The following is a 27,888-nucleotide window of genomic DNA, read 5'->3' as shown; positions in this document are numbered from 1 at the left end:
ATATGAATGTGATGCAATATTTGAAATTGCAGTTAAGAAACAGAAAGATCTAGATGCGAGCACGACTGGAATGTCCACTGCTGCTAAATCTTAGTGGTCAATAAAGGTATTTAGTGTTCAACATGTGGCACTACGTTATTATTTGATAGCCTCATTAAACATAGAGGTATTGGGCAATAAACAGTTAATCAGAACCAGTGATGGGATGATGCAGTCTCTCTGTGAGCTGCTGGTCACACCACTAGATGTCACAGGCTCCTCAGGAACAACACGACCAGTACCATCCAGAGGTTCCCGGCTGGAAGCTTTCTTTTGTTTTCCCGCCGGTAGAGACACAACCCAGCCTGAATCCTTGCCTGAATCCCAGCAGCCAGTTTCTGATTGCTTGAATCCCTCCCTGGATTTTTTTTTTCCCCAGAAGTCTCTCACTCAGACATTCTTAGAGGTCAGTCACCAGGCATCTCACAAAATTGTGGTTGTATTTAATCCAGCTCCACTCTTCAAAACTCCACACATTGCCCACCAATTGTACTTTGTGTTTTCTACCTTTCCCTCTCAACGTTCTCCACTTTCCCACCTGGAATGGAGTCCAGATGTGGAGCAGGGAGAAGGAGAGATTGCTCGCTTTAGCTTTCAGGAGCGAGGAAAGGCCGTGCAGTGCGTAGAGGGAAAATGTTGGAACGACATTAAAGTTTGTCTGGATGCCATTAAGTACAATTTGATGTAATGTGCAGTTCGGGACGTGACATTTAAAATGGAAACTGTGCTCTCCAGATGAGAGAGATTTGGGCCCAGTGGAGTCGGAGGGGGGGGGGGGGGGTGTTGTACTTGAAGCCTTATTTAACAGCTTGGATAAACAGCCCTCTGTTTCACTGCTGAGCGGTCGCCCATCGACGCCTTGTGCTTTCTTTCAATAATCACGCTGGCTTCCCGAGCCCGCTCCAGTGTACAGTATCATATGCAGGAATAACAAACCCGGGGTCCGGTGTGCGGGTCCGAGCACAGTGCACCATTATACTGGCAGGCCGCTCGCATGACTGAGGCGCCTGCAGTTCGAATGCGACCGTGAGTACATGTCAAGCCCAATCGCATAAAATCTCATTTCAAGAGCTTTCCTGGTTCACCTTCTACATATTTTGAAATTCTCACCAGATTTGAGTCGCTGCAGTCTCCATCCTCCCGAGTCTCTCCTATATCAAAAAGTATTTTGGAAGCGGGAATCTGTTAACTGTATTTTGGGAAGTTTCCATACGCATAGGCAAACTATGAAAAGGACACATTGAGGGAAAATATTATTCTTTTCAACAAAAGACTTTAGTTTGGCAGGTTGTTTTTTTTTCACCCCTTCAGATTAGGTCTAAATCAAACCTTCCCAGAGCTGCATTAGTCCATACATTTTTCATCCACTGTGACAATATGAACCACACATGGCATGCAAGGAGCAACACACTCTCTCTCAGCCGCCTTTGAAATGGTAATGTTCCGTACGTTAGTTTGGCTTAGAGATGTTCCAAAAAAATAAAATAAATAAAATATCCAGATCCAGCTCTTTTCAAACAGCCACTCATCACCGCAGCCATCAGGCTCTGAAGTGCCTTTTACGGTGTTCAGCTTCTGTTCACCAGCAGAACCTGGCAACCAAGTTATATCATACACTTGTGTCATCAATTTATAATCTCTGCAAGTTGATGATGAATCTCTTCCCACGGCGACAATATAGTTTTAACAGCATGAACAACCTCTGCTTCCTCTCTTTCCTGCTAATTGAATGAAAAGTCTTTTGAACTGCTGGAAAGCACAATACCCTTCAGCTCTCGGCGTCCATTCACAACTTTAGGCGCACAATGAAATTAGGGCCTTCCTTTCTGTCACAACCTGGGAGGGGGGCAGAGGAACACAATATACCCGTTCTTTTAATATATCACTTTTATAACCAAGATGACAAGAATATGTGTTCTAATTACAACTGTAAATACAAAAATAGTCGACAAATAGGATTAAACAACACACTTACTGCTTCTTTAGGTTTTATGACACGCTGGAGCTGTGAGTTTATCTGGATGTGTGTGTAGGGAGGGGGGTCCAGGTGGGCTGACAGGACTGGAGAGCCCTCCTCTCCTCTCCTCTGTGTGCTGTGATCCGGTTGCGCTAGGACCGCGGGGACCGGAGCGCAGAGCCGCTCGGAACGGAACGGGCGCACTTGGGGTTGTAACGGAGTGAGTCTGAGTGTGACAGAAGCAAGCAGGCAAAAACCGCTACATTTTGGGAATTACACAGGAGCCCGACCAGGAGCAGCTCGCGTCTTCTCCCGACAAACTTGTTTTTTGTTTAGTTTTTTTCCTCTCCATTATTTTTTATTTCCCGCCCCCCTCCTATATTAAACTTTAGTTGCGCGCGAGAGATCGGAGCGCGCAACGGTCTGGGAAAGAAAAGAAGAAAAAAAAAAAAAAAACCTGAAGAAAACTTTTAGGAACAGCGACACGACTGTCCAAAGTTTGAGATTAAACTTTTTTTTTCTTCTTTGCTTCCTGGTGTTAAATGACAGCGTGTGTCTGGATGTGAACCCCAGGAGCGTCTGGATTAACGTTGAGACGGTGAGATAACGGTAATCTGGACACTCCCAAGTCCCCAGAGAGATGTAGCCGAAATCTCCTCAGGTAACTGAGACGAACCCTCCAAGGCGGCACGCTGCGTCTTTTCCACGTCTTTTACGCGTTTGGATGGACACGCACGCACACACTGGCATCCTTTTGGATTTATTATCCGCTTTGACCAACTGGAGTTGGAGTGTCATGACATAACGGGACACTTGGAAAAACCTGAATGTTTCTGGAATGACCGGCTGAGGTGTGTTCCCAAACTCAAACTTGACCCTTGAAAGCACACTCTGTCTCCTCTCTGCCTCTTGACGCCCCCCTGAGAGCTGGATGGTGGAGGTATGGGATGACTGGAGGCGGGGGTGCAGCTGAGGTGAGATCCGGCCGAAGGACAATGTTTGCGCCGGGCGTTGGCATCCCTCCGCTGCCGGGGCGCCTGGTACTGATGCTGCTGCTGTCGGTGGCCTCCGAGCCGAGGCTGTCCCAGGCCTGCCCCGGGCCGCTCGCCTCCACCAGCGGCTGCAGCTGCACGGACGAGCGGTCCAAAGGCCACAGTGTCCAGTCGGTGGGCAGGAGGGTCATCTGCAGCAAGGAGGACATGACCGAGATCCCCGATGCCAGCCTGCTGCCCAACAGGACCGTCACTCTGTGAGTTTGGATCAGTTTTACTGCCATCCACCACACCATGAAACAAAAATACACTATTAGAATCGTCACTGCATGGTCTAGTGAAAATGGTGTGTCTGAGATTTGACGGATTTCATGGTGAATATCTGAGTATCACCAGCTGCCAAACTGTATTTCTACACTGTCTTGGTTTTTTTTTAGTTACATCAAGAGTTGAAGTGTTTTAGTTTTGTGATCAGGCCCACACAGCCGTGACCCCGTGACCTCCGTTCCAACTGTATTGCTGTGGGAATAAGTCTTGTCAGGTCAGAAGTTTACATCTTGATCTGGTTTAGCACTGGAGTGGAGGGCTGAGCGTTGCCGCTCTGTAACGCATTAAGATGATTGGCGTGATGGCAGATCGACTGTAACCATCATCACGGCCCTGCCCCTCTGACACAACTCTGCCACTTTAAATTTGACTCCGCTGCTTTGAAACCAGCCCTGTGCACATGGTCCCACTGACTGGGCCTGACAAAACCAAAATTTAAAAAAAAAAGAAACACGTTCTGTGCATTTTTTTTCTTTTTTTCTTTATTTATTTTTAAATATCTGGCGCTTTGCTTTACTGGCGGGTTGGCTCCTACTTAAAAGGCTGCAACACCCTGTCTCATTATTTTCTTATGGTGAAGAGGAAAAAGCATCTGGTGAGTGCTGGACATTGATTGTTTAGTTGGATAGTTCTAATTACAAATCAGTTTTTTTCGTGGGTTGTTTGGATCCAACTTGAAAGTCATGATTGCTTGCCTATCACTGGTATTAGTGACACTCTGTGTGTGTGTGTGTGTGTGTGTGTGTGTGTGTGTGTGTGTGTGTGTGTGTGTGTGTGTGTGTGTGTGTGTGTGTGTGTGTGTGTGTGTGTGTGTGTGTGTGTGTGTGTGTGTGTGTGTGTGAGGGGGGTGGGGGGGGGTGGTTTCATGAAAAAGCAGCTCTTTCTTTCTTCACAACTGCCATGACTTGTTCCTACAGAGTGTTATTGTCTCTGTACTCTGACCCAGCGAGGGGAAATGCTCGCCGCACATGGGCACAGTGAAAATAACATGTTCAGCTCCTCTGCTGCAGAAAGCACAAGAGGTAAAGTGACGGGATGTGTGCCCCGAGAGAGCAAAAGCCAGCCAGCAGTCCATTTATAGGGCCTTATGTCTGTTGCTTAATAAAGGCGGGATAAACATCTGGGGAACACATTGCTGAAAGCCAAGGCAACAACAACAACAACAACAAAAAAAATGGCTTGGGGTGGCAGTGGTTGAGGTGATCTTCTATCCCCGCACCTACTAATTTGGGGTTGAGTTGTTTTTGTGCACATGTTTTGCATTCTGCGACACTTTTATGAGGCTTTGTAACCAGCAGCAAGCGATTCCGCTCGCCGGCCGCCATTTTCCCCACCTTCCTCCCCCATAGGAACTCCTGGTGTCTGGAGCGTTTTGTTTTCCCGACGTTCCGGTGAGTTCCCGAAGCGCCTGCGTTCCCATCGTCGCACATGACATTAGCTCCAGATGTGGAATGTGAGAAGTTGTGTTGATATTCGTGTTATTCCTGACATTCCTCCGCCCGCTCGGAGACTGGCGTGGACAGTATTCCAGGTGCGGCGAGGGGAGGAGGGGGGAGGCGGGGTGGGGTAAGGGGGGGGGGTTCCCGGTGCTCCACGCCGCCTCGGTTCCTCGCGGTGATCGGAGGGCCGGAGAGCATGCCCCTCTCTTCTGGGGCAGGCGGGAGGAATGCTTTCCTCCATGCTGAGCAGGCGAAGGCTGGAGGACACCGGGCCCAGGGCTTCCGGGGCCGGCTGCTACGTGTAATGCACAACAGCTGGCCCCTGTGAACATTCCAGCTGAGGCCCCTCAGCCTCATGGGAAATCCCAACGGGGATTTGTTTATTAAAACTATTAGCCGGCTGTTTGTTGTTCCTGCCAGCCGCAAAGGAGAAAACAGCCTCCTCCCCCAAAATAATATCACTTCCTCCCCTGGCTTATGAGTGCCCGCCCTGTGCTTGTGCATCAGGTCGCACACTGAATCCTTTCCATCAACTCGTACCCTTCGCTCCTTCCAAACTGTCCCACTTTCCCTCTTTTTCTTTATCTCTCGCTCCCCATTTTGCTCCCCATTCCCACCCCCTCTATCATGAGTTCATCCACATGCAGTAACTCTCAACCTAAATATTTAGTCGTCTTGGTAGGAAACTGCCATGTCCAAACTCCTTCCAGATGTGAGCCTGCGCAGGCTTGTGCTCAGGCCTAATTATACACGGCTGCAAAGGAGCTGGAGCCCTACGAGAGGAAGAGCGGTGGAAGGGTAGAGCTAGAGGAAGAACAGATCAGCGTGAAAGTGAAAAGGAGTAAAGTTGGAATAAGTAACGGAAGTCAAAAGGAGGCAGAAACGACGGAGAACATTGAACAGAAGGGGGGGGAAAGTAGTGGAAAGAGTGAACTGAGAGGGGGTAACAAAGAGCAAGAGAGAGTGGAGCAAGAAAAAGAGGATGGAGGACGGAGAGGGGAAGCTTGGCAGGCGGTTCAGAGGGATGTGCCCCTGGAGACTGAAAACTCCCCAGCCCCTGACTAACAGATCTTCGACACTGGGGTGAGGAGGAGGAGGAGGAGGAGGAGGAGGAGGAGGCAGGGCTCCGCGGTGCAGCGACATATCCTCACTTCTAAAGTATTGCTCTTTTATATTTACTATTAGACATAAAAGTGTGAAGAAGGTGTCATTTGGAACAACCAAAAAAAAAAAAAAAAGTCTCACCTTGAAGTTGATCTATACTTTCAGGCAACAGGCCAGAGAAGCAGAGAAATGAGACCTTCCTCGCTGCAGCGTCATGGCCCCGTGTTTGTTTGAGTGTTTTCCTGGGTAGCAGGCAATGGAGGGCCTCCAGTGGCAGTTTATGTGTGAATATGCTGGTTGATTCATAGCTTGTGGTTGTTACCCAAGTCACAACTGTACTCCTCCCTTGGCCTGTTTCCTCGTCATGGTCGTCACTGACGGACTGGACTCAGTTGGTCCCAGCCTGAATGGGCACAGATGCCCTGAGTGGGGGGGGGTCAGAATGCCCATCCTTAGCCTGTCCCCCCCCCCAGGACAGCTGAAACTTCTCCCTGCATGTTTGAGCTCAAGCCCAGTATGTCACTGTTGTTGGATGGCAGGCAGAAGTTTGAGATCAAAATATTTCAGCAATGGCGACAGTGTTTTTATCAGCCAGGATCGTGGCTGCGGGTCAAGTTGCTCCTGATCTATCGTCTGATTTTCACTCATTTCTTTCAAACATTGAAGCTTTGGTGCTAAAGCCAGGACACACCTGGACAGGCCGTCGGTCCATCACACTGCACACACAGAGGCAGACAACTACACACACACTCGCATGCACACTCACACACTTTTTCTGATCATTTTTGGCCCATTTAGACTCACCAATGATCCTCCTTTGCATGGACTGTGGGAAGAAGTCAGAGTACCTGGAGGAAGCCCATGCCCGCATGGGGAGAACATGCAAACTCAACATGGAATTTGTTTCTTCATGCCAGTTCGTGTTTCTTTTTCTGAATGAACTGATTTTGCCGACATTGGTTATTCACACCACGGCGATGTATTTACCTCCAACAGCCTCACTGAAGCAACCCAATCACTGGATGAGATTGTGTCCTATAAGATATTAATTAAAGCAATGACATTTTTAGTTTGGTTCTCAACACAGTGAGCTTGTGCACACTTTATCAGGCATCTGGAAATCAGTGGACTATATTTGTATTGAGAGTCTTGTTTTCAATCTAAATTTCTTATTCATCTTATAACTCCGTGTGCATGTTTGGCCCAGTTGACTGCTGTGCAGCCTGTTATCATTTTCAGTCTGTAATTATTACTCTGACTGTTTTCCAACGGCCCGCTCACCTCAAAAGTGTCATCGATTGGCCACCGTAGGAATCTGGGTGCCCTTAATCACTATTTTTTCTTCTGAGTAACGTTGTGGGTTTCTCAGTTGCGGTCGACATGTGGGGGAGGACACGGACGGGTCGGCAGATGTGTCGGCGGTTTTACTGTGAGTCGGTGTGTGTTGACGGGAGTGTGTCGACAAAAACAGAAAGAAAAACAACAACAACAACAAAAAAACGTCGCAAACAGTCGTCTTATCAGCGGGGAGAATTCCAATAGTGGAGTGGAGCCGTACCCCCGGCATTCCTGCAGCGATAGGGTTTATTTGTGTGGGGAAAGGTGTTGAGAGGAGGGGGGGGGAGCGGCTCTCCTCCGCACATGCTAGCCGGGGCAGTGGTCAGCAATAAATCAAAAAAGCAAACAAAGGCCTGACACGGGATACCCCGAGCTTCGTCCTGCAGCTGCAGCACCTGCTAATGCCACACAAGCCCGGGTTTTTTTTTTTTTTTTTTTACCATGCCCCTGCAGGTCAAGGTCACGTGAGCATTATGTGACGTCTCCGCGCACCCGCTGTGCTGCGCCGACGCTCCGGGTGATTAATGTGGATCTCACTTATCGCCTTGTTGTGTTTGTTGATTAAAAGCCTGCGATGTTTCAAAACTTGACAAAAAACAGTGATGTGTGGTCACAGTAATCCCCCCCCCCCCCTCCCCTCCCCCAAGTGGCTCTTTGTTATTTTAGTTTTTCCTTTCTCGCCGCTCTCTTCTTATCTTACTCCAAAAAATGGCTGACTTTGGCTTTCCTCTGCCAGCGCCGACTTCCCTCTCCCTGCGACTGACCACAGCGGCCCTCGCAGTTCCTGCTCGGGGTCGACAGCCGTGGACACAGGCGGAGATAGTGGGCGTCTGTAGTGGAAATGCCTGTGGCTTGTGTGCGTGCGTGTGTTTGAGTGTTTATAATGTGCTTATTCTTGAGAAATAATCCGCTGCAAAAGCAAATTTATCGCCTCAATTTCAAGAACTTAACTGATGTAATGTGATACTGCAAAGCTGCTTTTTCTTTTTCTTTTTTTTTACTCAAGTCTGGAGCAAAATTGGTTCATTGGAAGTATTTCCTTTAACTCGTGTGCAATGTTGTGCATTAGTTATGGAATTAAAGGTAATTGATGTCGGTTACTTTTTTGTAAAAGTAGAAGAGTTTATGCATTCGTCACACAAATGTCAGCTGTTCAAGTGGCTCAGCTGAATTAGTCTCTTACAAAGAAGATCTTTTGCTTATTGAGAGGCAGGAATACTTCACACTTATTGCATTTTAACTGTATGTTAATGTGAGTACTGGTTATGTTTGGTTAGGTTCAGTTCAGGATTAGTAAAGCGTTTTGTTAACAGGAGTTTATTGTAATGGTAACAAACAGCTTTGGTTATACTGACAGTAGGTTCTTCAAGCTGGACAGAGGGATGGCAACTTTTTTCATTTTCAACAAAAGTTAAGTGGCAGTTTCAAAATATAAATCAGTTTCCACTGTGTCACTGCTCAAAGTCTTGGCATTATGACAGAGCAGCTCATAGCTACATATGTTTACCGTTATAAAATATAACCAAATATAACCCTGCACACGTTTCATCTGGCACCAAGTGGTCATTTTGGCAAACTTCCAAGTGTTTTTGTCATATCAGATATTGTTACTCATGGTGGTTAGGACCCATAGACGATGGAAAGTGAAACTGTTCTTTTAGTTTAAAAGTCTATTTAGATTGTTTTCAACTATTATACATGACACATACACACACAATACCATATTGAGTAATGTAACGTTATCTGCATTATTTCAAATGAGGAAAAACTCTGAAGACGATAAATGCTTTGGGTTTTGGTTCCGCGTCGGCTCGCTGCAAGATGCAATTTAACACGAGTAACGCAAAATGTGCTGCTATTAAGTGGCGTTTCTTCATCACTGATTTGTATAGTTGAGTATGCTATTATATACCACAAGATATTTAAAATCTGTCACAATGTTCATATCCATTCCCCTTCGGATCTGTGAATATGATCTGGCCCACAGCTCCAGTCGAACGGACAGACGGGGTTGTGAAATATGGCAATAAACTTTTATTAAAGTCTTTGTTGATCGACTAAACCACAGGTTATATACACACTATAAATTTGTGCTTTTTCAGCTGAAATTGAATCATTCTTGGAAAGGCATGTTGGTCTCCCGTACAGTTGTTATAACACAGGCCTTCGGATTGTTTGGTAAATTGTGGTTAATTCTGGTGTTGAAACTGGATGACATGCGGTAATTAGGAGTGATCGTGATTCAAGGAACACACTGAGGCCCACTCTACGAGGCATAAATGCAACCTTTCTCACAAATAAAGGCCGTGAGTATCTGGGGCAGAAAGATTTCGTCCAACTCTTTGTAAAAGCAGGCTGATTTCCCAGCAGTCTTTGGTGAGAAGCAGAAAACAGAGGCGGGTTATGAGACCGAACAATGAGACAATGTTAGCCAGGCATACACCGCATTCCACTCACTGTCTCAAACGGCTAAATTCGCCAAATTGCCTCATTAAAAGTGTAAAAACACTTTAGACGGCGATTAAACTGACTATTGTGTTCCTGCTCTGCAGCCACAAACTTTCCAATTTGGTTAGTCTTGACGAGTCTTTGACTGTAAATATTGCGATAATTTATTGCAGCTTAATAGCGAGGCGTTTCTACTTCAGCTTGTGTTCCCCGGTTGTTAATATTTGTCACAGCTTCTTGTTTATATTCTTGAAAGTTCACTGCTTGTCCAACTTTGATAGATTGTGTATAGAAACGCGCTTCGTGGACAGTTCCTGTTAGCAAACCTCAATGGATTGTCTAATGAGACCGTGTGTGTGTGTGTGTGTGTGTGTGTGTGTGTGTGTGTGTGTGTGTGTATGTGTGTGTGTGTGTGTGTGTGTGTGTGTGTGTGTGTGTGTGTGTGTGTGTGTGTGTGTGTGTGTGTGTGTGTACGTGTGCACACACACACATGTGGGAAGGGTGTGCATGGCCACAGCTCTGAAAATAGCTTTCAGTCCTCCCCTCTCTAATTAGAGACATTTCAAAAACCCAGATTTTAATTTTAGACTAGTTGCATTTTAGACCACTTACACACACACACACACACACACACACACACACACACACACACACACACACACACACACACACACACACACACACACACACACACACACGCACACACACTCTTTCCATATAAATAAATATGATAGGTCACACACTTGCGCATCTAAATCTGCACACACACACACACACACACACACACACACACACACACACACACACACACACACACACACACACAGAAACCACAAAACCTGACTCTCTGGTCCAGCCTGCTAACCCAAGCACAATGCAGTATACTCTATAATAAGCGGTTGCACATATCAGAAGCAGGAGCACACTCCCCACATCGGGCCTGCAGGCACTTCAGCGTGATAATAAAACAAAGTGATGCATTGCACGCTTTGCCTGCTATAAATCAGCAAACTCGTATCAGGTTTTCTTTTTTTTTTTCAGATACTATGTATGACAAGAATCTCTTCCACTCCTTAATGGAGCGTCTCGGCCCTCCTCTCGCCGTTTGACGACTGAATTACTCGATCAGTGTCTGCATAATGATTTCTCCAAAAAAACATTATGCATGCAATTACATGGATGCTCCTTTCCAATGACAGACAGTTCACGGGGCCTAGAGTTTGGCAGCGTTCCCCAGTGGCTGCTACAAGCCCTCTGGTGGATGGGGCACAATGGGCACATTCACATCTTGACATGCATTTGCTGCTAAAGTGCCTGTTGTGCTCGAGGGCATTTAGTCTCCCTGTTGCATTCAGCGACGTGACTCTGTGAGGATGGGCTCAGGGTGCAGGGGTCTCTCGGGACCGCTCGCTAAGGTGGCTCTCTGTCTTTTTTACTACGAAAGGGTTAAGCTATTTGGATAGACCCATGCACTGAATAGTCGGCACAGTCTGGAGGCCTCTTAGAAAGTACTTATTGTAACAAAGATGACATGACCACCTCCCAGTCTGAGAGATCTCTCTGGCTCTGCTCCCTTTCACTACTCCCCTCCCCACGCTCCTCTTCGTGTCTCTGCAAAAGTGTCCATTAGCACAAAAAAAAAAAAAAAAATAGAGACCGAAAGATATAAGCTGCAATCCAGTGAATCGGGATGTTGCGTGACACAAACCCCAACTGTCAACAGTCACGTAAACGGTCCACAATCAGCATCATTGAGTTGGATAATTACACCATGAATTCAATCCAAAAGTGCAGAATATGTTCCCCCAGCACAGTAGCAGATCCATAGTTTGGACTCCAAACACCATCAAACCAGCTGCACCATGGTCATCATACTGGGGCTGGTTGACAACATAAAATCTTTACAGTTTTTTTTTTGTTTTTTTTTCCACAGCCTGCTTATATACAATTCCTGAAATTACAATTTACTTCCCCCAAAGTATAAACACGAAAAAGCCACACTTATCCAAGCCAAACCTCAAGCATCAGAGACAAAATTAAACACTTTATTCAAAACATGTTATCTTCCATCTACTTGCAGCTACTGATTATTCTAGCCTTTGAATGACATACAGAAGCTGCCAAATACCAAAATACCTCTGGAATACGTATAAAAAGTACTAAATTCAGGGCACAGAAAGCTCTATTCCATAAACTGTCCAGTTAAATTTAAAAGGTTCACATCACCTGTTTTATAAGCGTAATTCTTGACAACATGAAGATGTACGTATATGACAGGACTCGCTGCTTTATCGCACTAAGATTCCACAAACATCAGATTGTGCTTCACTGTGCAGGTGTGCTGAGGAAATTCAAACCTTCAACCTTTGGTAACGAGGCTCAGGGAAAACATGCAAACTCCACCCCTAAGAGCTTCCTGCTCCTATCAGACTTCATACATGTTGCCTCACCACTGTATCCTCATGCTGCTTCTGGAAAACGTGACTGAAGTATTTTGAAAAGTTCAAGTGGAGACGATTTGAACTTTTGTCCCAACGTTCCTGTTTGTGTGTATACAGCACTCTACTGAGAAAAAGCAGGCACGCTCAGAAGTGATAACATATTTTCAGTGATAATAGTACTAAATGGCTCCATGGCAGTTTATCATCGGGGGTGAATTTGGATTCTTGCTGCATGGAAACATAATTTTGCCTCAGTGTTATATGTTTTCACTGTTTCAACAATAGAGCTTTTTTTCCCCGTTTGTTTGTTTTGTGGCATTTGTGCACGATGGTGCAGCACTTTTTCCTGACTGCTTGAATATCCTTTATATAGCCTTTAAATAGCCTTTCTGTGGGGAGTTTGCATGTTCTCCCTGTGCACATGTGGGTTTTATTCCGGTACTTTGCTTTCCTCCCACAGCCAAAACAAAATATAGATTTTTGGGTGATAATGAGAGACTCCGAACTGTCCGTACATGTGATTGTGCAGGTGTATGACTGTCTCCTCTGATGGATCCATTCAGGATCTTGAATGTTTTGCTCATAGCTAATTGAAAGGATTTCCATTAACTTACATACTTCACCAAATTGATCCTGGTTGTCATTAAGCAGCTTTCAGGTCTGTCTTTGTGCATGTCAACAAAGCCATCATCGATATTTTTAATATCTCATAGAGTTGCTGTGTCACACACATTGTGACACATTATGATCCACCATTAAAGGTCGCTGTGGGAGATTTGACACTAGTGGAGCCCAAACATGAAAATGGAGTACTGTATCTGGATGTGTGCATGCACGTGCTAGTTTTTATGGCTAAAGCCTTTTCACACACTGTATAATTGATTATGACGCAGGTATGATTGTACGACCCCTTCTTTGTTTGTTAAACAGACAAATAATGTTGATCTATAATGACACTCGATCCGTCGGTCCTGGCCTATGGACTGAGTGAGCAGTGCTGGGAGAAACAGCCAAATCAAGCGGTACAGCTTTTAATCCCTCTTTTGGTTTTTAACCGCGGACATTTGTTGATGTGCTCCGTCGGTCCACATTACTCTGAGCGATGAGAGTGTGATGTATACATGAGGAAAAGACAAGCTGCCGTACCCACTCAGTTCTCCCGCTCGTACTCTTAAAATGGAGCATCGGTGGGCAAACGCAGGTCAAACAGGGAAGGGAAAGATCTCGTTTTCATGTGTTTGACTAACAAATGAAAGTGCTCACCCAGTGCCCAATAGCAGATAATGATAGTGCTTTCAGCAGAGTTCATCTCCCTGGAGGCTGAATTCTTATTAATTTTTATTTATGTGAACTTCAGCAGTGCTCTGACACAGAGCAGCATGCCTGCTTACCAAAATTGGCACGCTAATTAATCTGGGCTTAATTCAATAATGGTGCCCCGAGTCTCTGATTCAAAATCACTCTCATTATCTGGCTCCAAATGGTCTCTGGATTAGGACTGGATTTATGCCACGTTACCAATCTCTTTCAAGGGTTCTTGTCTCTCGCCTCGCGTGTGGTCCTTGAGGGTAAGAGACCAATCCAAAGTTAAATGATGTTTACACAGTGGTCCATTGGGTTGTTCTAACTCTTTATTGCACTGAACCTGCTGGTGCCTCTCTCTCTCTCTCTCTCTCTCTCTCTCTCTCTCTCTCTCTCTCTCTCTCTCTCTCTCTCTCTCTCTCCGGGTGCAGGATCAATGCTCATCAGCGGAGGGTTGAAGCACACTGCTTCAGGTCACGGTGTTTTTTCTGCATCAAGCCGCTACTATGTTCTGCAGGTTAATACAAAGGTAATGAAAGTAGGCTGCTTAGTGTGCAAATAAATTCTTATTAAAAAATAAATCCGTCTTTAAGAGCTTTTTTTTTTTCTTCTTCTTCTTTTCTTTTCCTGCTTGTGGTTTGCAGTGCGGGCCTACAACTACACAGGCCTCACTGTTTGATTCCAACATACCTAAATATTTAGAGGGCCAATTCAAATCAGCGTTTTTTTTTTTTTCACTCAAGTGCATTTCATTCGTTTGCCAAACAAAAAGCCAAACCAGGCTACAGCATTTCCTGTAAATGCTTCCAACTTTGAACCCCCCCCCCCCCCTCCCAAAAAAAAAATGAGGTTTTGCATGTCTGCCAGTGAGACAGGAGGAAAATTGAAGAGATTCTGACACCAAGCAACAGTAAACAGAAGTTCCCGTCGTGCTCCAGTCTGCGGTGGTTCTCGCCGCAGTTGGTGCAGGAGATAGAAGGAGGTGTTTTCACGCCTCTCCACCAGGTTATGGCACGTTTCTCCCACAATCCCTCACAGAGCTGATTGGCTGACAAAACCAAGACCATCTGCAGAAAGCGCTCGACAGACAGTTACAGTTACACACACACACACACACACACACACACACACACACACACACACACACACACACACACACACACACACACACACACACACACACACACACACAAACAGTGTGTGGGCGCAAAGCCTGGGGTCATTTATTACAGTGAGACGAACATCGAGTCGGGGCAACAAACTGAGGCAAATCAGTGAGTAAACATGATCTGAAACTCGCTGTCATACTCCTCTGTGGTCCTCAAAGACTTTGCGGATTTCCGAAGCAAATTGAGCAAACCGACAAAGTGAGTGGCACGGTGCAGGGAGGAGCCGCTGTGGTTTACTAGACAAGGCTCATTGTATGGTTTCTACTTTTTCTCACACGGACAATGCAACAATGGTGCTCTGAGCTGTGGGGGAGTGTCGTGGCTCATGATACTGAAACATCAAGCAGCGGAGCGGCACTCATACTTTCACTTTTAGGATCATTCATAAAATTATAGAATTATGCAAATCATACATTAATCAGCTTGATTAGCATTGCCCCTTCATGTTAAGAGGAGATAAAGGATTTTATCTAACTTAAGAGTCCTCCGGATACTTATATAACTATGTTAGAATATACAAGATGAAGTATTTGGTCATTTGAAATATATAATTTTCTTATGGAACAAAAGTTAATAAAACACTCTTGAAAGTGTGGACGTCTCCTAGCAGATTTTAATGTATTTCTTTCATAATTAAGATCATACACAGTCCTTGTTTGCAAAATATTTGAATACATGAATCAAACTTACATAAGTACATGGCCTTATAGACATTTTCATAACCTCAAATGAAACTTCTCATTTCAAATGTGCATTTAATGATTGAGCAATGTCTCATGTATGTTTGTAGAAAGTCTTCTCTTTGTGCCTCTGGAGATTCCCATTACAACAGGTCAGATGTGTATAAAGAATTCAGATTCAACCACATAATCCTAAATGTTCCTATTTGTATTAGTTTAGAATAGGTCAGTCTCTCTCTTGTCTAGAGTTCATAGATAGATTCTAACTAATCCTCTCATATTATCTGTATCTCCTTTCAACCACCCCTTTTTCAGAGGGTTTTTGTTTTGGGTTTTTTTACATTCAGAAACTAATGTTCTCATGACAATATGTCTGCTTCTGTCAGAATACTCAGGATTATGGAAACCAGACACCTTGTCAGTGGGCCATGAGAAATGGTCATTTGTCATCTATAGTTTTAGGTAAAAATCTTTAAAGCATGAGGTACTGGTGTGTTTGTGCTGTTTATGTAAAGACAGCTGCAGTAGAGAAGCCGGTGTGCGTGTGTGTGTGTGTGTGTGTGTGTGTGTGTGTGTGTGTGTGTGTGTGTGTGTGTGTGTGTGTGTGTGTGTGTGTGTGTGTGCGTGCGTGCGTGCGTGCGTGCGTGCGTGCGTGCGTGCCTGCGTGTGCTTCTGTTTGACCTGGATCTTTTTCATGTGACCTTCTGCTTTTTGATCTCCTTGTAAATGAATTACATGAAACGGTTGAACAAGATCCTGACATGTGGTCCTGCTTTTTTTCTTTTCTTTTTTCTTTCATGGATTAGATGGATTCAATTAACCCATCAGATTTTGTGGAGGCCTTTGTGGTCTGAAGGGGTTAAGTGAATGAGAGATGGTAAATGCTGCTCTGAGATACCGTCCGCTGTCTGGACTAAGTTAGCACACAGTTCGTGCCATGCACCATACAGCATCATAGCTCTTGAAAAGCAGATTAACTCAATCTGCCATCTGATCTGTCACTTATGTGGAGCGGAAAGAAGCCACTCATGTACCGTTAAGCCTCGGTAGGAAACGCTCGGCCTCCGAGGAGCGCGAAGACGAAAGAAGCTGCTCGTCCTCCCTGCTTGTGTCGCTCTGTTAACCTCGCCGGAGCGACGCCCAATGAAAGAACAATGTCCCCCGCTACAACTCTGCTCCAAACATTGGGCTTCAGGGATTATACAGCAGTGTCCAGCCTCTGCAACTCCCCTGCGTTCCTGGAAGTCTGCGCCTTTTGTTGTCTGTGGGAGGAATTCAGTTAGCTCATTTTGTGGTCGTTGTTTATTTACGAAAGTCAGCTTTTAAGTCCGGGTGAGGAGAGTAACAAGCCAAATGTAGTATTGTGGGGTGAAATGTCTTAACTTGAGGGCTATTGTGACATAATGAGACGTGCAAATTTTATTTATTTATCGTTCATATTCCAAATGCACATGAATCCAGCCTGATATTAACACATCTGGTGGGAAGCTTGGAGGGAAAACATGCACGGCCAATGCTGGGAAAGCTGCAATGACTGAAGTTTCCATGAGTTCAGTAAACCAACTGTGAACCTTTTATCCACCACATTACCTGTAATGGTTTTGAAAAGTAATGTAAATTTTAGCGGAGCTTTGATAAAAGCGACTTGCTGTTTGTTGCATGTCAATTGTTCAATTCCTTTGGCTCTCTGCTGGTTTGTCCCAGCTTTGTTTTTGGAAGCACTGGTGCATGGATCTGTTTTTTAGGAACAAGTGAGACATCAAGTTATGCAGCATCTTAAAAAAATGCATACATACAACAAGGATACATGCACAGATTAGCATTTGCAATTGATGACTTTAATAATGACTTTAGATTAATTCAAACAAACGGGAATAGCATCCATGTTCTACCGTGGCACTTCCAACTTCTTCCCACTCCTTTTTGAATGTAAATATTTATTATCACAATCATCATTATTTAGTGTCTTTGTCTATTCGTAAATTAAAATGAAAAAGAGGTTAAGGTGTCACAGCAGTACAGCTTCATGCACAATATTACGTTCTTTCGGCTGCTGGCGTTTATAGGAGTCTTCATTACGTCCTTCCTGTTCAAACTCCAGATTCAAGGTCAGGACCAAACGCACTGCACCACTATTAAGACATTCTAACTAAGATAGATAAATATGAGGAACACATGAGTTACTTGTCCAAGCCACTATTTATTTTTTCTTTGTGATACAGTTAAAGTAGCTCCAGCACTTGTTGTATTAACTCACCAAAACCAACCATGGGCATAAATCACTAACTAATAGTTTTCCTTTTTTTTCCCAGCATAATAAGCTGCGTCAGAAGCTATCTGCATCTAAACAGTCTGTGTTGAATTAAATGGCTTGTTTCTTTGCCAGATGTGACTTTCTCTTCTCCTATCTGTATTGAATTATTCAGGCAGTTCCGGATCCTCTGTAGCTTTCATCTCGGGCCTGCATCCATTTATAGGAAGAGATTCTGTGCCCAAAGTCAAGCGAAAGACCTCAAGGCCCCGGAGTCATAGGTTCAAATTCGGGCTACGGCACGAGCAGACTGCTCTCGTCTGACACGCTGAAATAGCTTGATTTAATAAGCTTAATCTGGTTCAAGAGCTCAGTGCAAATTTGTGAATGTGAAATGTTTTTTTGTCTTTTTCAGGGGACAGAAATTATTTGGAGTAGCTTTCATTTGAAAATGACTTTAGGTTTCATGTTGAGATAATACGTGGAGAGGTCTTTGTGTTAGTCATCATCACTCTAATCATTCCCTTGATTACAGGGCCGTTTGAAAATACTTTTGTCTGTTTTTTTAAATGTTGCTAAATATTGTGCATCCAGACCAACTGTGATAGAACAACCTTTATTTTAGTTTTTTTTTTGTTTGTTTTGTTTATCTTGTTCTTGAATTCTTTTCTGTCTTCCATTCATCTCTATATCTTAAGTAATACTAATAGTTACTGAAGAAAAGTCCGCCCTGTTTATCCCTGTATACTAAGAGTGAACGATTAAATGTGGTCATTAAGTGAGCTGGAAGGCGCAGCGCTGAAGGCAGTGTTTTTATTGATGTGGCAGGAAACAGGGGGGCTGACTGCTGCTGCTGAATCTGTAAATCTCACAGACTGTTCACAGTCAGCTCCCTCTTTTAAAGGCGCACACACGGCTCTCCTCTCGATTTGAGAATGCACTTAATGTCACAAACAGCCTGTTAAGCGCCATGTGGTAGGGGCGAAGATGATGTGAAGCTGAAGGGCGCGGTAATGATGACGGGCTGTCGCCAGCGCCGGGCGGACCTGGGCTGGTCAGGTCTATGAATCCACAGGGCCAGACACTGGAGTGACATAAACACTCTAATCTGCAGCAAGCGTGCGCGCGCACACACACACACACGCACACGCACACGCACACGCACACGCACACTGTGCCTGTGATTAAATATTAAAATGCACAAGTTTTCCACCTTAACCTCCGTCTTTTTTTCTTCGTGTGAGAGCGTCACACTTTCTAATTGGAAAAACCAATGCAGTGAATGTAATCCAGTACGGCAGCAGTTCTGTTTCCAAAATTTTCACTCCAACAAAGACCCAGTGTTGTGGAAACTGCCATTTCTAACTAATATGCCCAATTGTATAAATGCTTTTAATGCAACTCCTTCTCTTGCCTAAAAGTGCAGGGTTTTTTTTTCCCCCCTGGAAAAGGAGGGAAATAATTTTCAAAGATAATTGTGCTTTGTAGGATACTAGAAAGTCTTAACAACCAAACATAAAGCTGTGAATATTGGTGTACATTTCCAAACATGTCAACTAGTAAGAAACCCAGTGAGAATAGTTCAGCTGAGATTTAGCTCAAGCTTTTTATTCTGTCTCTTTTTTTCTAATAAATATTGTATTTAGTATATTCCACATTATTGTTTTTGATTAGCTTCATCGTGTGCTGTAACTGTGAGTCAGTCTCATTTGTGATGCAAATGATTATCCTTTACCAACACCCTGCTTTATTTGTTATATTATTCATTTTTGTATTGTTCTTAATCATTTATGGCTCGGTTGTTTTGAATAGTAAACAGTAAACTGACTGATATTGTGCATTTTTATAGCTTCAACAGTCTCAAATGTCTTTACACTGTTAGTCATGTTCACACATTCAGACACACACTCATAGAGATGACTACCATGCGAGGTTTTGGAGACATTTCAGGGTTTTCTCCAAGGATATATCAACATGTGGACAGAGCAAAACGGGGCATCAAAACTCCACTTTACCAACTGAAACGCCACTTTGCCCTTCTTAGCCCTCAATTTAGGCTCCAGGTGTATGAAATGCAATGTTACCCGTTACTGTTCTGACAAGTGCCTCCAAATAGGCCGGCTTTTGTGTTGTTTTCACGTGTTTCTGTCAGACAAAACAAATCGCAGCCTTATGTCTCGCAGCATTTTGCCCCTCGGGCCTGAAAAGGGTCCCATAGGCCAAGTGATTTGCCAGGAGATAAAGAGCAAATTAACAAGGCCTGTGCAGCCCTTTTTTTTTTTCATGTGGAAGGACATTTGTTTGATGTACGCGAAATGATTGTAGAGATTACAGCCTCCCGCCTAATCTTGATGTCCTGTTCTGTCCTGACATTTATTGGAAACATCTTTAGCTAATGTCTCTGGTCAGGCTAATCTCTCATGTGACTGCAGCACCAAGAGGACGTTTTTCTTTGGCTGTCATCCGTCCAGTGTGTACTTCACAGTGTGTACGGTTGAACCGGAACTCTCCCTAATAATGTATATTTGAGTTTCATCTGAGCATTTCTGACAAGACTGTGTTTGCTGTTCTTTTTACAGGATACTGAGTCACAACAAAATCCAAGTTCTCAAAAATGGATCCTTCTTTGGACTTTACGCCCTGGAGAAGCTGTGAGTATCCTGTTTCTCATCATGCCTCTTCTGTCAGGTTTTCACTTCTGCAGATGCTCTGCTGTTGTGTTTACTGTTTGCATTGGTTTTGTGTCATCCTCTCACGTGACGGCGGCCTTCTTGGCTCCCCTCTTTCAGAGACATTGTTGCAGAGACATAAACACAGGGTATCAAGGAGATCTGAGTCGAATCTCAGCAGCTCTGTGCACAGAGATCCAATCGTGGGCACCTTTCCAGTGGGGAGGATGATGCTTTTAGACTTGCTATCACAGATTTATGTTGAAAACCTCACATAATTACACTTCAGTTCTTCATTATCAAGTAAGCCCCACTCCACAGGACAAGATAAGAGCGATCTCTGGCAGGAGGTGTGTGTTGGCAGTTCCGCCTGCGGCTTGCAGACAGTCTGGCCCTCCTCAGAAGCATCCTAATCTCTCTGAATGAGGTGTGAGGCAAGTGAAAGATGAGATTAGTTGTCAGGACTTATGGAATTAGGCAGAGTATTCCTGTGGACAATCAGAGCGCAGCCGTGTGGAGAACTGCGACAAGCTCTTCTGACTGAAATTGGCTTTTGTGTATGCTTGTCCAGACTTGCTCCAGATTGCATGATCTCAATGGTTATTCAATGTTTTGTCATGGCTTTTCTCTCGTTCCTTCTGTCTTGCGAAGATGATTAATACTTAAGTTATTTCAGCAATATCCTCACTTTTAAACTTGCACCATTCAGTTACTGACAATTATTGGATATATTATAATTACATTTATCCTCCAGAGGATAACTTGCAGACAGATTGAGCAATGTGTCTTTTTTCTCAATCATTTCATGTTTAGAAGTTTGTGCTCACAAGTATCCAGCGAGATAGAGACTGTCCTTGTCTCCCCCCTGGATACCCTGAATACGAGACATTCGTGTTTCCCACACAAGACAATGTTTCCAAGGTGTGCTGTTTCACACAGCATCCCAGTAAAGCTTTATGGCAACAACACACATGCTGCGGCTTCAGTGTGGATACTGTAGACCCACTTATTTTGTTGGAGAGGAAGGGCGGGTAATGTTGAAGACATATTAGTTCCACATGCCACTTGAAGTTACCACCCATGACGCTAACAAGCTTCTCGAAAATGTTGAAGGAAAGGAAAATATGGTAATTTGCTGCAGTTGTTAGCTTGTTAGTACCTACCTACCGGCACTCACACCAGACGTGCCAGTTGAGAACAAAGGCTAATTTTGCTGAAATTGCTCTTTTTTTCCCCCCTTTTTTAAAAGTGTCTGGCGTGAGCACAACATGGGTGAATAGTTTCAAGGCCAAGTTGTCAGTTCTCATGTCATCAGCCTCTCACCAAGGACAGTGATAAAGTTGTGAAGAGGAAAACACCAGGTCCTGGACTTAATGCTGCTTTGACAATAACCATTATCAAAGTGAAACCAAAGTAAATCTGCTGCTCACAGCATTTGATGTCAAATAAGCTGACGCTGCTTATTTTTGTAAAAGTGCAGACGAGGCCCCCTGTTGCTCTGCAGGGTCGATGGGTCGGGTAACCTGAGCCTGTCCACGAATTGGCCCCTCTACCTGAAGCAGTGATGAAACTGGCGGGGTGCAACAGGGTGGAGCGTTCCGAGATGCTCAACTGAAGGAGCGGGCTGAAAGACACACAGAGCAGCTCACTCATTCAAACACCGACACTTGCTTACGCTCTGAAGTCGGAGAAGTAGGCGTCTGGTGTAAGGAGAGGATTTAACTAACGTAAATCATGCAAGCTTCATTTCACTCCTCTGCCTCAACCTCTGCTGGCTCTGACACACCGCGGTGGAGGTCTGCTCACTCACGCTGACAAATTTAACCTTTAATTGAGCCCTGCATGGCTTACAATTATATCTGAGCTCATGAGAAAATTGCTGTATGTTGTAAAATGTCGAGCATTAAAATTTTTCATTGCAGTGGTGGAAGAATTAAAAGAGGTGAATTTTGATTTGAAGGGTCTATCTGTGAATGTGTTTTTGTCCGATTTCAGTTTTCAGCTCTGGCCCTTCAGCTCGCCATGCATCCTCAGGTCTTGTCATTGTTTCCAGTATAAAGTCTACATGTGCTTGTCATTTGCAGCAGTAGTGAGCAGTTACTCATATTATGTGGTCAGCGTTGTAATCAAAGGCCAGCCCACGAGGGCTGAGTAAACACACATCAGGGAATTACACTGCATCTCGTCTCCTATATGAAAAGGATAAACAACATCGTCTGCTCCCGGTGCCCGCCTGCACCACCAGCACATACAAACTCCTCAACCCGCCTCTGGTGTGACTGCAATGTGTGCTGTGACTCCTGCGCATTTCCTAGTATGGCCACCATCACTCGTTACCCAGTCACTTCAGACGCGTCTGCTCACGCTCTCGGCGGACGCACACTCTCGTCCACACGCTCAAGCCAGACTTGTGTTCAGAGTTGAGTATAGTCTGATCTGCTGTTGCTTAGCGGGCAAACACAGCACCAGGGCCAAGCAGCCTTCCTCCAGGCTCGAGCCAGACGGTGCAGCAGTTACACAGTTAGCCCTTTCATTGGGACAAACCTCCTCAAAGCCACTATTGCCTTCATAACCTGCCAAACCACCCAAGTACAGAGGAGCAATTTAGGCTTGTTTGTTTTTGCCCTCTTACTGGACTACTGTGTTTTTGTAGCTCTTTTAAATAGGCTTACCATCCAACAGCTACATTTGGATCTCGGAATACCTTATTTCTTTCCAGCTCGCGGGGCACACGAGTTGAATCGTACCTTGCCTTTGTGGTCGTACTTGGTATGTGCAAAAAAGAGTGACTTTTGGACCCACCAGCTCGAGGCCTTCAGCACTGCACTCATGTACCTATTTGAGTACCTCCACCTTTGTGCACACCCTTTTTTGGGGGCGAGGTTTCGCTGGCAGCCGCGTTAACGAGCCGGGGCCTTTATGAGTTGTGGACAGATCCCAGCAGCCTGTCCTGCACTGATTTGAGGCAAGGTAATGAGAATAATGAGCAAAGAAGGCTGAGGCAGTCTGGCTCTTGTCCAGCTGGGCCCCACTGCACCATGGGACACAGGACAGGCAGGCAGGGCACAAGGGGCCCTCATTACCAGGTCTGTTCACCCTACGGGGAGAGAAGGAGCAGCGATGATGATGGATGAGGGAGCAGCAGGGCGTTTGTTGTGAACAGGTCTGAAAGGCAGGGCCAAGGCTTGTGGTTCGGACTGTGCAGAACATCAAGGTGTTGGCAGCATGACAGAGTTTGTCAGCATAAGATGCTGCAATGACCCCCGCAGTGTGAATCTACTTGATGTGACTGCACTCTTACTTATTGCTTTGTGGAGGATAATGCACAGAAAATGTATTTAAAGATAATTGAAAACTTCCTCTTGACTCCTTTCAACTTTATTCTCGAGCAGGAAATAAGGAGTTTCTTGTGATATATCATTGGGGAGCATCGGGGATTAAGATTTATAGTGAAACCGGTGACCAATAAGTCACAGAGAGCATGGGAATGTGCAGATATGTTTGGAAAATATGTCCATCGTTGAACTTTCAATTATAACGGTATGGTTATGAATGAGGAGGGTAGTTCTCTACTTAATGACTTGATCGTATCTGTTTCATAAACAGGCCACTCAGTCTTTGCCTGTGTCTCTCAGAAGCCGACCTTGAGATTAACTCTGCCATTCTGAGCAGCTGGGTCTAGGAAGAAGTCCAACTTAAACAACTTTACCATCTGACACAGGGGAAGTGGAGCCGAGATGGCTAAAGATGGTATGGTGGTGGCTCGAGTGAGAGGGGAAAGAGAGGAAGAAGAAGAAGGGGGAGGGAGGGACGGAGGGAAGGAAAGCACACTCCTGCAGTTTGTCTTATATAAACCTGAAGTTGTTTTCCTTAGCGGGAGATTAACATTATTTCCACACACAGGCTAAAGAAAATTACATTGATGAGTGGAAACAAAGGAGAGCCGAGCAGCGATATAGCATGTAAAAACAGAGAGAATGTGTAGACATGGCGAGGAGCCCTTGTGTCTAGACCAGTCTGGGTTCAGATTGTAGCAGGCCACCACTCTGAGCACAGCTCAGGGCAGCTGTGGAGGTAGCACACGGGACACTTGTTTCCCCCCTTCACAGGAAAATGAACATTTATGTTTGTGTGTTTTCCCGCACACGCCATCAAGTGGCTGCCGGTTAGGCAACGGTCACTTAATGAGAGTGCGTGACATTGAGGGGTGGAGTGGGTGAGGAAGGGGTTAAACGTGCTGGAGAGTGGAAACAGAAAGGGGGTGCTGCTGGAGTTGATAGACTCCAGATGTGTCTTTCAGATAAACTGAAGGAACGGGGTGTGTTTGTATTGCAAGCCTAGCTCAGTCGTGGCTCTGGGGGTTTATTGAAACAGCGAGCGAGCCCCCTCATAAACCCATTACCGAATTGTACGCTTTATATGCCAGTAACTCTCGCTCACACACTCTTTCGGCAAACTTGATATGGTTTCAATGGCTTTTTCCTGCAGAGGAACTTGAGCTTTCTCTGGACTTACTTCCCCCCACTTCCGTTTCTGTTCCTTTTCTGCTTCATTTTTGCATCTGCCCCCTCCCATCTCACAGGGTCTTTCACTGTTCCTCCCCTTTGACACTCTCTACATGCTACAGTCCACCTACTGGCCGAAAATAACTTTTCGTTGTCGATTTTAAGTTGCTTGTGTCTTTCCAAGCTAATGTTACTTCGTATTCACTCAATTTGACATACCAAATCTGTGTTATGCTAGAATATTGGAAGGATTTACAGCTTTTTCGCTCTTCTGAAAATTGATTTCTTTGACTCTGAAATATTTGACGTTACATGATGATCACACTCCTTAGCTTCTATGGGTTCAGATCATTTTTACTCTGGTAGGTCTCAAGACGAAATCCTTGCCATCAAAATTCCTTCATCCTCTCACTCAGCTGCTCTAAAAGCCAGACCTGGAGCCAATAAAGGCCCATGCTTCCAGTGTTTTCCTTGGCTGCGTATTCTCAATATTCTCTTGCTCTGGAATATAGGAACATATAATCAACGCAGAGAACTGCACACGTGAATTAAATTTGCATTGCTATTTTTGTGGACCTCGCTGTGCAGTCTTAACTGCCAGTCCATGATAGTACCATGAAAAATGAGCAGGTTGTTATTGGCCCTCACCTCTGCTTGGGGTTCACCTGTTGAACCATACAAGAAGAAAAGCAGGGACAGGATGAAGCTCTTCAGTGAGTAAAAGAAATAGATTCCGTATGTATTACAAGAGCAATCCAAAATGCAGAAATCCTCTGACTGTAAAAGAAAAGTTATATTGATGTCATGCAGCTTTCTGATGGCTCTAAAACAGTTTCCACATGAACAAAGACATAACGTTGATTAGGTATACTCGATCTGAGGGGAACCAGAAAAAAAATAAAGAAAATAATCTGGGGAAGGGACAGCAAAGCAGGAAATTAGTAGAAAAACAAGACCTCTGCAGATCCTGCTTTCCTGTTTTGGGGGGAAGGCAGGAGCACGGTTTGGGCCTGTGTTACAGAGACCCCATTGTGAGCAAGTGTGTTGAGGAGTGGGGAGGTGGGGTCTACGGGGCCAAACACAGGAACGATTTTGCTTCATACTGAATCCCCTAACCCACCTGCCCCTCCCTACAGGGGAAAGCTCGGCTGTAAAAATGGAGAAAAAGGAAACTGTAAAAATAAACGAGCGAGGGCCACGGAAAGAGACGCCAACCAGACAGGAAATGACACGCAGCACAAAAATGGTCTCCACTGACCTCCGTCAGGAACCAAGGTGCCAGTCAACCTCCCAATTGCCTTTTTTTTTCAGAAAACCTATGTTTTTTTTGTTTGGCTTCAGACAAAGCTTATATTGGGCTGTACCCAGAAAAAAGTATAATCAAAACATAGAAACAACCCCTGTAATTCCACGTTTTTCTATTAAAAAAAATAATTCCTGCCACAGGAAATTCTTGATTCCAGTCTGGTGATAATGAGCGGCCTTTCCCTGGCTTCAGTCTTTTTCTCAGCTCCCTCCAGAGCCGGGCCCTAAACAATGTCAGCACTCCAGTCCCCGCTGCTGCGCTCCTGATAATGGAGCACTCCATGTCTGGAGCACATTATAGACCATGTCTTCATTATTACCCTCTCGTTGCCCTACAAGCACATCGCTCCTCTCCAGTCTGCTTGGGGCCCAGGTGCTCATCCCCTATACCCAGCCAGCAATGACTCTTCAGAATGGCAGAGGACCAGCCCCATTGATCAAGAGGAGTTTGTTGCAGAAAAAAAGACATTCTTAATGGTAGCCTCTGGTGTTAGGCCCAGTGGCAGCAAACAATGGCCCCTTTTGGGCCGGGAGTGAGCTCGAGTCTGTCACAGTCCAATCACACAGGCCACATGTGGCGAAGGGGATAAAGCACTGCACTCAGAAGGTTACAAAGCATAACTCAAAAGGAAAAGCCAGAGTCATAATAATAATGTGTCACGGCCAATCATGCAGCTTAAGGATAATGAAAGAAAATAATAGCTACTTTACATTTTTTAGGATTTTAGACAGCAATATTTCCGTGTTCAGCAAGCATGTGAGGCTTTGAAGTAATTCTTGTCTGCGCTATTATCCCCGCGCATGGTGACAGCTGTTGTCATCGGTGTCAAGGCCACTGAGCTGTGAAGCTGTTGTCAGAGAGGGCGCTCTCCACTCCAGAGGGCACACAGACAAGTCAGCGCCTGAGTGTGAGGCCCGCCGGTGCTGCTGTGTGGACTGTGCTGCAGGCTTGAAATAAAGCTGGAGACAAATCAGAGAGTGGCGAGGGGCTGCAGCTGAGATTCAGCTCGGATTATGGCGGTGAGCAACAGCTGACGTTTGGGCTACGGTGAAGGCGAGGGCTTGGCTGGCGCTGCAAGCACCGCTGAGCCCCTTCAAATTCCCCAGCCTGGTGATAAGAGACTGTATCACTAGCAGCAGACTGTTGATACTCCTCAGACCGAAGCACGCGCAGAGCTCTGTGCTTTCAAGTCACACAGAGATATTGACAAGTTTAAAGTTAGTTTAGTGTCGTTCTTAGTGTCGGTCAATAAAATAGTGAATAAAAACATGTTCCTGTTCAAAACCCAGTGTAGTTGCTGTACACAATAATGAAAATAAAAAGTGTCTATTCATTATGGGAATCAGGAAACGCCGATGCCTCCAGTGCCACTGTGCTGATGTTCGTCACTCAAGTGAAGTGTGAAGTAACAACAATATTGGTGTGACTTCATGACAGGTATCGTGAATCGAGGACATTGTTAGTGTTCCTCACACATAGACATCTTTCTAATTGCTGTCAGGACGACTGCGTTAGCTCAGGATTAATTAGACTGTCCTTGCGAAATAATATCAGAGCTGCTCTTCACATAAGGAGTAACAGTCAACGGGAGCAAAGAAACAGCAGCTCTTTACAACAGATTTCATATAAGACAGGTGACAAGTAACAAATCCAATAAAATAACTGTATTAATACTAATTGCAATCCGTTGCCAGATTCTGCCAAAAGGAATAGCATTGCAGAAGCAGGTTACACTTACAACACTACTGGGCAAAGTTGCCAAAAGTACTCATATTCTTTATCCCAGTAAAATAAAAGCATTTGGTAAAAGTAAATGCAGTTCAGATGAAATGTTTACATTATTAATAAAGTATGAATGTCTTTTTGCAAGGCTTCCTGATCGACTTTCGGAAGCATTTTTGTCATATTGATACGTCAATCC

The 27,888-nt window shown here is 44.8% G+C and overlaps 1 protein-coding gene across 1 annotated transcript in view; it reads left to right on the top strand.

Annotated features, from left to right (window-relative positions):
• The first annotated feature begins 2,256 nt into the window (after positions 1 to 2,256).
• The window catches only part of adgra2 (adhesion G protein-coupled receptor A2), a 41,019-nt gene continuing 15,387 nt past the window's right edge, over positions 2,257 to 27,888 (top strand). The window contains exons 1-2 of the mRNA XM_080500055.1: positions 2,257 to 3,245; positions 20,067 to 20,138. Coding sequence (XP_080356181.1) covers positions 2,944 to 3,245; positions 20,067 to 20,138 — 374 coding nt within the window. The 5' untranslated portion in view covers positions 2,257 to 2,943. The remainder of the gene's footprint in view (positions 3,246 to 20,066; positions 20,139 to 27,888) is intronic.

This window comes from Blennius ocellaris, assembly GCF_963422515.1.
Source record: "Blennius ocellaris genome assembly, chromosome: 7".
Lineage (NCBI taxonomy): Eukaryota > Metazoa > Chordata > Actinopteri > Blenniiformes > Blenniidae > Blennius > Blennius ocellaris.
Note: the sequence above shows the minus strand (reverse complement) of the source record. Positions and strands in the feature narration are given on the sequence as shown.